This window comes from Grampus griseus, assembly GCF_964374135.1.
Source record: "Grampus griseus genome assembly, chromosome: 1".
Classification (NCBI taxonomy): Eukaryota; Metazoa; Chordata; class Mammalia; order Artiodactyla; family Delphinidae; genus Grampus; species Grampus griseus.
The window spans coordinates 63,051,320-63,064,185 of record NC_139017.1 but is presented as its reverse complement, the minus strand read 5'-3'; the positions used below and the strand labels follow the sequence as shown (position 1 = coordinate 63,064,185).

General features: G+C 40.1%; 1 protein-coding gene across 3 annotated transcripts in view; it reads right to left on the bottom strand.

Moving 5' to 3' along the window:
- Positions 1–12,655, bottom strand: part of TMCO1 (transmembrane and coiled-coil domains 1) — a 46,480-nt gene extending 33,825 nt beyond the window's left edge. The window contains exons 1-3 of one of the 3 annotated variants that reach the window (XM_082648875.1): positions 12,444–12,655; positions 11,958–12,035; positions 2,667–2,726 (exon numbers count right to left, since the gene is read on the bottom strand). In XM_082648875.1, coding sequence (XP_082505001.1) covers positions 2,667–2,726; positions 11,958–12,035; positions 12,444–12,513 — 208 coding nt within the window. In that variant the 5' untranslated portion in view covers positions 12,514–12,655. Of the gene's footprint in view, positions 1–2,666; positions 2,727–11,736; positions 11,914–11,957; positions 12,036–12,443 lie in introns of those variants that run through there. The other 2 variants (XM_082648877.1, XM_082648876.1) reach the window with 2 other exon arrangements.
- Positions 12,656–12,866: the final 211 nt, after the last annotated feature.

Genomic DNA, 12,866 nt, shown 5'->3' with positions numbered 1-12,866 from the left:
ACTCATTCGTCTCTACATACCCTACATCTAAAAAGTCTGCAAGTCCTGGGACTTCCCTGGTGGCACAGTGGTTAAGAATCCGCCTGCCAATGCAGGGGACTCGGGTTCAATCCCTGGTCCGGGATGATCCCACATGCTATGGAGCAACTAGGCCCATGTGCCACAACTACTGAGCCTGTGCTCTAGAGCCCATGAGCCACAACTACTGAGCCTACGTGCCACAACTACTGAAGCCCCCGCACCTAGAGCCTGTGCTCCACAACGAAGAGAAGCCAAAGCAATGAGAAGGCCACGCACTGCAATGAAGAGTAGCTCCCGCTCGCCACAGCTAGAGAAAGCCTGTGTGCAGCAATGAAGACCCAATGCAGCCAAATAAATAAATAAAACTAAGAAAAAAAAAAAGGCCTTCAAGTCCTGTTACATCTACTTCCTCTATATCCATTGAATCTGCACCATTCCCATTGTCAATGCCTAGGTTCAAGTTCTTGCCATTTGCATGCCTAGGATACTTAAAAAGCCTCATAACTTCCCTGCCTCCAGAATGATCCCCTCTCTGATTTATCCTCCAAACTATTGCCAGAGTTGTCTTCCTTAAAATCTGATTTCAAATCTGTTTAAATCCCTTAATGGTTACGGGAAGACTTCTGCATACGTTAACCTCCTTACCTTAGTTTAGGCCCTACTTATTTCTCTAGGCTTGTCTGCTTGTACTTTACACATACCTTCTTTTTTAGTTGTTATACTAAACTATTTATAGTTCCAGGTATATACCTTGCTATTTGATCCCTCTATGCTTTTGTATATGCTTATCCTTCTACCGAGAATATACAAGGCTTAAAAATGCAGATTCTTGGGACTTCCTTGGTGGCGCAGTGGTTAAGAATCTGCCTGCCAATGCAGGGGACACGGGTTCGAGCCCCGGTCTGGGAAGATCCCAGATGCTGTGGAGCAACTAAGCCCGTGTGCCACAACTACTGAGCCTGTGCTCTAGAGTCTGCAAGCCACTGAGCCCGCGTGCCTAGAGCCGTGCTCCACAACAAGAGAAGCCACCGCAGTGAGCAGCCCGCGCACTGCAAAGAAGGGTAGTCCCTGCTCGCTGCAACTAGAGAAAGCCCATGCGCAGCAGCGAAGACCCACAGCAGCCAAACATAAATAAATAAATAAACTTATTTTAAAAAGCTGCAGATTCTTAAAGTTATGAATGACTAGGTTCAAACCCCTTCTCTACCACTGACTTAATCCATCATACCACTGAATGACCAAGAGCAAGTTACTTAAACCTCAATTTTCTCATCTCTAAAATTGAGGTAACACTGTTCACTACCACATACCATTGTTAAGAGAATTAAATGTCAAGTGCTTACTTCAGGGTGTTGCAGATGGTAAGAATTCAACTGACCAGTATTTTATTTATTTATATTTTTACTTAGTTAACGCACACTAAAGCTTCAAGATTCAGCTTAAGCATTATCTCTTAAAGAAAACCTGATCCTCTAGATTGGTTTGGATATCCTTTCTTCTTTACTTTTATGACACTCAGAATATCTCTCTAAAAAGTAAGTATTACACTGCATTGATCTGTTTTTCCTCTTTAGACCTCTTAAAACAGCAGTCCCCAACCTTTTTGGCACCAGGGACCCGTCTCATGGAAGACAATTTTTCCACAGACGAGGAGGGCGGGTTTGTGTGTGTGGGGATGGTTCAGGTGGTAGTGCATACGATGAGGAGTTATGGGGAGCGGCAGATGAAGCTTCGCTCCCTCACCCACCCACCACTCAACTCCTGCTGTGTGGCCCCATAATGGTCCGTGGTCCAGGGGTTGGGGACCCCTGTCTTAAAAGACAGAATTTTTTCCTACTTTGTTTCTCCAATGCCCACCAGAGTGACTGACACATACAGAGCAGATGTACAGTAGCATCTTGCCATGGAACTAAATGAAAAGGCCATTTAGAGCACATCTGATACTCCTACACTAAACTGAAAAGCTTTAACCAGAACAGAACACTTGTATAGTCTAGCCTGGTAGAGTAATCTCCCAGGATTTAACAGCAGTGACCCAGGCACAGAGACATAGTTTCTGAGCCAAATACACAATTTCACAACCATTTTGTTCTGACTGTAGAATCAGGAAGCATCATAAAGTATAAATACAAATCACAGGCAGTCACTTATAAATTGTCTTTTTGGAACTGAACTACATTCTGTATTAAATTCTAAATTACACTGGAAAACCAAAAACATATAATTATTTTGCAGACTAGGTAAAATTACTCAGCAGAAAATTTCCTACATCTTGGTAGATCTCCATCACCAGTCAATTCTCAGTAAGGAAGTTATGGCAACAATAAATACAAGTAACTCAGACTTAACTGGAAATAATCATCTCAGATAAGAAAAACAATACCCTTTTACAAACTATGCCAAGAACCTTCAGCCAAGTTCAAAAGCCATGACTGTCAACACCATTTCACTAAACTGAAATTTCAAACCTAAGAGCAAAAACAAGAGAGAGAATCAAGTAAGATAACATATGCAAGTGCTTTGTAGACCATAAAACTATACAAACATAAGTTACCACTACTAAATACTTTATTACATTTTCATTATCTAAGAATTTATTTCTTCCAAGAAACTTCAATATTTTGTATACCAATAACTCATCTTACCTATTTTCTTTTTTTGTTGTCTACCAGCTGACTCCGTTATTGTTTCCTTCTTCTTTTCCACTGTAAACAATATAGTAACACAATAAAAATTAATTATGCATTACACAAAAGAAACAAAGGATGTTTTATCACAGCTGAACCAATGAAAGAAGCTTACAAGAAAGTTACATGCTGCCTTTGATTATGGTCATGGTTAACTGGTATGCTCCCACACCTGCTGACAGTAAAAGGTAGACACAATATTCTAAAAATAAAACAGCAATATTGTAAGCATCATTAATTAAATACCCATAAAGGACTTTATAAACACAAAGTCATAATCAAAACTGAGATGATTTTCAGACCATTAGCTGTGGGTGATTGCCTTAGGTAGAGTCTAAGCACAATTTTAAAATTCTGCTCTCAGGTGATTAATTGTAGTGCCATTCTCATATTCACCATAGAAGGTGGGCATTCATTCATTCAGTTATTGGCTGCCTAAGTTAACAGGCACCATTCTAGGTAAATAAAAAGATAAACATGATCCTTGCCCTCTAAAAAGCAATTTAGTGAGGGCACATAATCAAGTAACAATTATAGTATAGAAAAATGGCAACACATGCACAGGGTAGGAAGATCAGGAGAGCCAAAAAAGCTACGACTAAATTTTTTTGAGGCTTTTCAATTAATATGACAATAGAGTAACAGTAAGCTTTTGAAGAAGAATAGTGTTAATGTATTTATATTTAATATTTACTATCTTTAATCACCTATGAATGGACTAGCAATAGATACACCAAAAATTACCTTTACTCTATTTACATTATCTGTTTCTTATATTATCTTAGTATACTTCCTTTACTAGCAAATAGTACAGTACATGTATTATTTCTAAAAGCTGCATTAAAGAGAATTGGCAGGTAGAAATCTTTCCCTTAGTATATTAAGTATGCTGAATTCTAAAAGGAAAATTGGTGTTACTCCTTTATCAAAGAGATATAAAATTCAATTTAACTCCACTATTACAAATAAAATGGTAAAGTTCTGACTAAAATAAAATGGTAAAGTTCTGACTATAATAAAATGTGTGTGTGAATTGGGTGTCTAAGTGACAGGTACTGTTCTAGGTAGATAAAAAGATAAAACATGACATATATAGGGGGAAAAAAGAGGGATATTTTTGTTTGTTTGGCCGCACCAGGCGGCATGTAGGATCATAGTTCCCTGATCAGGGATCTAACCCATGTGCCCTGCAGTGGGAGCTTGGAGTCTTAACCACTGGACCACCAGGGAAGTCCCAAGACAGAGATTTAGAATGAACTACTGGTATGAGATCATAAAAGGAAATTAAGTCAAATTCTACAAGATGTTACAGAAATAACATTTTAAAAGACAAAATGGACAGAAACATTGATGCTTTATTCTTTATCATTATTATTAACCAAAGAAACAAAAAATATCTTTCCCACCTCAGAAGGACTATAACACAGCTACTTGGCATTTAACCATGACTGAATAAAAAACAAGGGGGAAAAAAAAAGTCAGAAGGCTAGAGAATAGAAACATAAGATAATACAATGAACATTAACCTGATCTTCTAGCACACTGGATTAAGACTAGATAAATCTTTTCTAGGGATAATATAAATTAACCTAATGGTTTTTTAACCTCATGAAGTTGCAAAGAAACTCTTTTTGCTGATATTTATTCACCAGAACCTCACCCCATAACAAGAAATGGAGATACTGGACTTCCCTGGTGGCGCAGTGGTTAAGAATCCGCCTGCCAATGCAGGGGACATGGGTTCGAGCCCTGGTCCGGGAAGACCCCACATGCCGCAGGGCAACTAAGCCCGTGCGCCACAACCACCGAGACTGCGCTCTAGAGCCCGCGAGCCACAACTACTGAGCCCACGTGCCACAACTACTGAAGCCCGCACGCCTAGAGCCCGTGCTCTGCAACAAGAGAAGCCACCGCAATGAGAAGCACGCGCACCGTAACTAAGAGTAGCCCCTGCTCGCAGCAACTAGAGAAAGCCCGCACACAGCAATGAAGACCCAAGGCAGCCAAAAATAAATAAATTAATTAATTAATTTTAAAAAATAAAGGGAGATCCTCCTCTAAAAAAGAAAAAGAAAGAAAAGAAATGGAGATATCAGAGTTGACAAAAATAAAAGACGTCTACTATGAAACACGTTTTTTGCCCATGACCTGGTATTGCTGCGTTCTGAATTAGAGTTGTCAAACAGTTTATAAATTACTCTAAAAGCTTTATCCTGTTGCACTGTAAGCTAAAGAAATACTTCATACTTTACAATAATTTGTACTTAATAAATGTTCTCAAATAAATAATTTTGTTACAAGAATCCAATTACATATAGTACTTTAAATCTTTCTCATTTACTGAAGTGTTCTTTCATTGGTCTACATTATTAAAGTGACACAACAAAAAAGACTTACTGACATTTAGAGCACACTCATAAGTCTAGTGACCACCTAAATCAAACAGCTTGGTACCTTTATGAAAGCATCTTTTGTCAAAGGCCCCACCACAATAGGACAGCTTTGTAGGTAACACCAGTATTCTCCAAATAATGCCTCTGATCAGATCTGCTCAAGATACGAAATCTACACCTAATTCTGATTCAAATATATTTATATTTCTTTGTATTCCTCAAAAACCCTACAAATTTTTTTGAGGTTTTAATTATTTTAATTTTTTCATTTCATTTTATTCTTTTACATTTTGAGCCTGTGCTTCCCATCGCTTTATTACAGAACAAAGAGTAGATGAAATAGCAAGGCTTCCTTTCAGTTTGGTTTATTATTATTGATTGGTTTGTTCACTGAAATATGTGAAAATACACTTTAGTCACCTTAAATTCATTATTAGCTATCAAAGTCCAAAATGTACTGATTGATTCAAAATTGTTTCAATAGACAGAAAATTTCTACTTTTTCAACTGTGGCTGCCTACTTATTTAGATCATAAAGAATTTTTGTTTGCCTGAAGTTGTGAATAGATTAGATTTTTATCTAAGTTTAAAATATCAGGTAGTAACTATTTTAATAGTCTACAAGTTGGTGATCATCCAATGAGAGTTGTCACTGGAAAACATTTTAAAGAACAGATACGTGTATACGTATAACTGAAACTTTGCTGTACACCTGAAAGTAACATAATGTTGTTAATCAACTATACTCCAATACAAAATAGTTAAAAAAAATAAATAACCAAAGTAAAACACTCATTTATTTTAAAGAGTCAGTTTTAAAGATAAGCGATGGTCTTATGCTTACCCCCACTCCCTATTTCCTTCATTTCAAAGAGCAACCACTTTTACCTCTTTTAGCTGATTATTTTGATATTTACCCCTATATCCTTTTTTTTTGGTAGCACCGGTGGCTTGTGGGATCTCAGTTACCCGACCAGGGACTGAACCCAGGCCATGGCAGTGAAAGCACCGAATCCTAACCACTAAACCACCAAGGAACTCCCATAAAGTTTTTTTTTTTCTTTTAACCCCTATATCTTGAAATAAGCTAGTTACATCATAAAATCCATTGTTATAGTTGTAATTTTGGTTAAATGTGAGTTCAACATTTACAAAATTATGATCATGAAAATACTGTTCACAGGTAATTTATGCAGCAAACTATTTAACTTCCTGCAAGTTTTTCCTAGATTTATGGCATTTTAAAATTTGTTTGGTCGTCTCCGTACTTATCACTAATTCAGCCCCAAATTCTTAGTTAGCTGTCTAAATCTTTCCTGTACAAAGTCAGATCACTAGGCATTATAAATTTTCCTGAAGAAGTTTCTCCTAGCACCCTCTTACAAGCTCAGCCTGGTGCACAGCTGACATTCCTAAGAATGTCAGATCTAAATCTGCCTTCATCATCGTCCGGGCGATTCCCTTCACCTGAGTCCTGTGTTGGAGCTCTTGTTTCCTGGAGTTCATATCTTCCTTTTCTTCTTGGTTTACTCATTTGTCTTGGTGTAGTGTATTTTCCAATAGTTGGCTGAGATAAAATTTTTTAAGGCCTTGCATATCGGATAATTTCCTCAAAGGATCCTTTATGTCTGATATGTTTTTATTTCTGTCATTTCCATGTGACACTTTTTTATAGTTTCCGTCTTCTGAAAATCCCCATCTGTTCATGCATATTGTCTACATTTTCCACTAGATCCTTTAACATGTTCATCATAGTTATGTACAAGTTCTATGCCTGGGCCATCTCTCTCTTTTTTTTTTTCTTTTTTTCTTTGGTCACACTGCACAGCTTGCGGGATCTTAGCTCCCCAACCAGGGATTGAACCCGTGCCCCCTGCAGTGGAAGCGTGGAGTCCTAACCACTGGACCACCAGGGAATTCCCATGGGCCATCTATAAATTTGGTCCCTACAAACTTTTCTTGCCTGGATCCATACGAAATTTTGAACACAGAATGTCAGAAGGGATTATGTTTGCAATTAAGACGTTTGTTCAAAGAGGGAATTTACCTTATTTCTTCCTATTAAATATCCCATGCTAAATAATAGTTATCCATTTGATTACAAATATCTAGAAGACAGTATCTATGCCCGTTCATTGCATACTGCACTCATCATGGTGACCTCTACAGCGAGCAAGCAATCATACGTGTCAACTGATCATATAAATGAAAATAATACATGCTCACTGAGTTCTTGTGGGTTTTTTTTTAATTGAAGTATAGTTGATTTACAATGTTGTGTGAATTTCTGGTGTACAGCAAAGTGATTCAGTTATACATATATACATAAGTTCGTTTGCAGATTCTTCTCCATTACAGTTTACTACAAGCTATTGAATATAGTTCCCTGTGCTATACAGTAGTACCTCGCTGTTTATGTATTTTATGTATAGTAGTTTGTATCTTCTAATCCCAAACTCCTAATTTATCCCTCCCCCGACCCTTCCCTTTTGATAATCATAAATCTGTTTTCTATGTCTGTGCATGTTCACTGAGTTTTGATAGATTACCTGAAATAGAGGACTTAAGACCATAAGAAATGCCATGAGACATTCCAATCATCACCAACCTACCTCATACTTATCTTCAAAGCAAGAACATTAGTCAATTATATTAAAAAATACAACCATGGAAGCTTTGCCTGGCAACTATTACTTTGAATTTAGGTGTCAGGTGAAGGAGACTTAACTTCTATAATACAGATAACTAGAAACAAGGCAATTAGTTGTGGATACTAAGGAAGCCCAAAATCTACAGAGCAAATTCATATAAGTATTTAAGGTATGAGAATATTAATCAAAACAAATTCGAAACTAAAGGTGTTTTGTATTCCATAAGACTACTCCATGATACATGTGATATGAAGAAATTTGTCTTTGGATGCCTCTGCATGCTGGCTAACTAGTTTATGATCATAGCAGAACAATTCCTCACAAAGAATACATGTGATGTTATGTTATAGAGATCATTTATTCTTTAAGCTATTCAACATGCTTTTATCAAGTAGTGAATCTGTGCCAGGACCTGTGTTAAGTGCTAGAGACACAAGGGCCTTTGCCCTCATAGAAATTACAGTTCAGTTGGGGAGAGGACATTATTTGAATAATAATCATATATAGAAAAAATTGTAATTATGATAAGTTCTCTAAGGAGAAGTATCTGGATAAATTAAGGTCCATGATCCAAAGATTTGATCCTGCTGGGGAGACTAAATAAGGCTTTGAGATCTGAAGAATGACTAGGAGTTTATTAGACAAATGAGAAGGGAAAATTATTCCAGACAGAGGAAAAAGTAGATACAAAAGCCCAGCCCCATAGTAGGAAAAAGCAAGATTGGTTCAGAGGATGGCTAGAGAATAGAAAGGAGGGAAAAACATGACGCAGATGTGGTCGGAGAGGGAGAGAGGGAGGTACCCGACCACGCTAGACCTTGTAGGACACACCTTTGTCCTCAAAGCAATGGGAAGAAATTGAGTGTTTTAAGAAGGGCAAATAACACAATCAGATTTGTGTTTTGAAAAACTACTCCAGGTGTTACTGAACAGAATAAATTTGAGTGGCTGCAGGTGGAGCAATGAGGAATCTATCACAGTAAATCAAATGAAATGTGATAGAAGTTTAGGCTAAGTGATGGTGGTGGAAATGAAGAGATGTGGAAAGACTGAAAACTCTTCAGGAGGACAACAGGATCAGGGGTTGAGAGTGGACTGCACATACAGGGTGACAGAAGGAAGTATTTGAATCAACAAATATTTATTAGACATTTCCCATGTGCCAGCCACTTTTCTAGGTGCATGGGATACATCAGTAAACAACAATGATAAAAAAAAAAAGAACCCTGCCCTAGTGAAGCGTTCATTGTAGCAGATGAATGAAAACAAAACAAAACAGCAGGATAAGGAAGATGAGGAGCGGCAGTGGTACAGGAGGTAGGCTGACTGCAGTTTTAAATAGGGTGGTCAAGTTAAGACTCACTGAGGTGAGCTGTGAACAAAGATTTGAAGAAGATACAAGGGTTAGGTAAACAGATATCACAGAGAAGAACATTCTAGGTAGAGGGAACAGCCATTAGATAGGTCCCAGCACAGGAGCGAGGCTGATGTGTAATAAGGAACGGCAAACAGGTCAGTGAGGGTGGAGCAGAGTGAATGAGAGGGAAAGAAGATCAGAGCCGTAACAGGGGACCTCTGTAGGCCACTGTAAAAACTTTAGCTTTTCCTCCGAATCAAAATGGGACACCATCACAGAGTTATGAGCAGAGAAGGGACATGATCTGATATACTTTTTTTTTTTTTTTTGCGGTATGCAGGCCTCTCACTGTTGTGGCCTCTCCCGTTGTGGAGCACAGGCTCTGGACGCGCAGGCTCAGCGGCCATGGCTCACGGGCCCAGCTGCTCTGCGGCACGTGGGATCTTCCCAGACCGGGGCACAAACCCGTGTCCCCTGCATCAGCAGGCGGACTCTCAACCACTGCGCCACCAGGGAAGCCCCGATATACTTTTAAAAAGATTATTCTGGCTGCTATCTTGGGAACAGATTACAGGGAAACAAGACCACTTGCTGGAGGCTATCACAATAATTCATGCAAAGAATGATGGTGGTTTGGACTATGGTAGTTAGCAGTGGAGGTGATGTAAAGTGGGCAGATTCTGGATATATTTGAAGGCAGCCCAACAGTACTGGATGTGGGCTGTGAGAGAAGAGTCAAAGATAACTACACAAGGATTATGTCCTTATGTCCTACACAAGGACGGGATTACCACTGACCAAGACACTGTGACGGCTACTAATGTAGCAGGCTTGGAAGTGAGGAACAGTGTTCAATTTGGACAGGTTGGGTTTGAGATATACATTAGAAATTCCAATGGAATTAACAAGTTGATAGTTGGATATTTGAATCTTGCATTAGTAGAGAGGGCTAAGGATATAAATTTGAGGGTCATTGGCAAATAGAGCACATAAATGAGTTCATTAAGGGAGTATAGAGGGAAAAAAATAAATTTTGAGTCACTCCCAACAACAGGAAGTCAAGAAGAGGAACCAAAAAGGAAACTGCAAAAGAACGACCAATTGACAAGGTAAGTGCAAACCCAAGAGAGTGTGGTGTCCTGAAAGCCAAATGAAGAAAGTATAGTAAGGTTTCTGGCTTGCACCATTGGAAGCAAGGAAGTACCATTCACCAAATAGGGAAATACTGGAAAAGGATCACATGTGTGAAGGTAAAGATAATGAGTTTGGTTTTAAATATGTTGAGGGGATTTAACAACACTGAATAAATGAAGGAACAGTAAACCGTAATTTAAAAGGCCTGAATTTGGTTTCTAATTCTTTGTTTGCTCTGAGACATTAATACATCATTTAACCTGAGTCTCAATCTCCTTTTCTAGAAAAGGAGAATAATTTTACACAACTGACCACAAATTGTTACTATGTGGATATTAGAAATGGGATGTTGTAAAAAAGAAAACTTCAAACTCTTATGAAGACATACAGAAAAGTCATAGAATACAGAAAGTCACAAGAATTTTAAGATGTGAAAGTTAGAGTTAATCTTTATAAGGCAGAAAAGGAGACTGAAAACCAAATCAAGCTTGTAAGGAACCATTCACATTATACCTATAGCAGCCCCCTCAGCTGTATCCTGTGGAATTCTTGTTTTATTTCAAAAACAACAAACTCAACTTGTTCTTAAACTTTTCCTCAAATACTCCTTCAACCATCAGACCCAAATGAAAGTTGGCTTATCCCTGAAGACACCACTTACATTGACACCCATCATTATGACCTGCTGTTCTCCAAACACACCTTACTAGTTAAAATTTCCCTTTTTGCACATATGCTATATCCTTTGTCTGGAACTCCTTCCTCATCTCATCCTCTGTCCAAATTCTAACTACGCATGAAGGACTGCAAGGCTATCTGCATCACAAAGGCTTCCATGGCCCCTCACAACTGAATGGGGTCTCTTCTTTAGAACCACCACAGCACATAATAAGTACCTCTCTTGTCAGTTACTCCACTGAGGTTTGTATGACGTATTCTGCATAAAAGTCTTATATTTGGGGACTTCCCTGGTGGCGCAGTGGTTAAAACTCCACCTGCCAATGCAGGGGACATGGGTTCAAGTCCTGGTCCGGGAAGATCCCACATGCCGCAGAGCAACTAAGCCCGTGTGCCACAACTACTGAGCCTGTGCTCTAGAGCCCGCAAGCCACAACTACTGAGCCTGCGTGCCACAGCTACTGAAGCCTGTGTGTCTAGAGCCCGTGCTTCACAACAAGAAGCCACTACAATGAGAAGCCTACACACCGCAACGAAGAGTAGTCCCCGCTCACCACAACTAGAGAAAGCCTGCACGCAGCAACGAAGACCCAATGCAGCCAAAAATAAATAAATAAATAAATTTATTAAAAAAACTTTTCTTTAAAAAAAAGAAAATCTTATATTTCTAAACAGACTTCAATTCCAGTCAGATTCACCTTTGTATTCCTATGAAGTTTTTACATCAGTTGATGCTCCTAAAATATGTACTGTGAACATGCACTCAGTGAGCCTGATGTATTGAAACTGTTTTTAAAGGATGTTGCCATACTCACATTTTTTTTTTTTTTTCTTTGCGGTACGCGTGTCTCTCACTGTTGTGGCCTCTCCCGTAGCGGAGCACAGGCTCCGGACGTGCAGGCCCAGCGGCCAAGGCTCACGGGCCCAGCCGCTCCGCGGCATGTGGGATCTTCCCAGACCGGGGCACGAACCCGTGTCCCCTGCATCGGCAGGCGGACTCTCAACCACTGCGCCACCAGGGAAGCCCCATACTCACATTTTTTACTCTGTTTTTCCACTTCTGCCTTCAGTCTCTTGTACTTGTCTGTCCTGTAAACCAGGACCCAGGTTATACCTGAAACATTAAAAGCAGCATGCTAATAGTGAAATGTTTGGAACGGTCACAACAGCCTTTATTAGTGGTTGCCGTTGGATAAGAATGGATTTCAATTTTTTGCTTTGTATTCACCAACAGTTAACTTTTTTCAAACGTTAAGACAACTGAATTTTCAACCAAAACTGTGACACGATACGAAGGTGTCTTCACAAACACGCAAGTGAAACCTCCCCTAGACCGAAGAAACCTCGGCAATCGATTCCACACTACCCCTCCCGCTCCTGGAGGTAAGATTCCCTGGAATGGAGATGAAACCCACTCCCACCCCCGCCAAGGCTCGCGACCTCTCCCTAGGCTCGAGGGACCCAGGGCCTAGGATCCTTCCCTCGGGGACTGATCAAACGTCAGAGAAGCAGCCGCTCTCACCCTCGGCGAGCAGAGCCGTACACACGGAGATAAACACGATGAGCAGCGTGTCTGCGAACATGGTGCTCATCTTACGCTTCAGTCTCTGCACTCCCACCCGCCAGGGGGGAAGCGCTCGAAAGCCAGGGAAAGTGAAACGAAAACGACTTTCCTAGATTTCAGGACAGCCGAGTAACACACCGAAAGCCTGGAAGCCTCACTCTCAGCCTGGAAGCCTCACTTCCGCTTCCTGGGCGCAGCGCCGGAAGTGTTCCTCCTGGCGGTTCGCGCTACCGCGAGAATCCCGCGGAAACCGAGCTGCATGTCTCTGGGACTTATGGGCTGGCGCTCAGGCCGAATCTCGCGAGAGTTGGAACTGGAGCCGCTGAAACGGAGTTACGGAGGCGGAACGTTGTTCGGCAGCGTTTGCTCACGGTGGTGCTG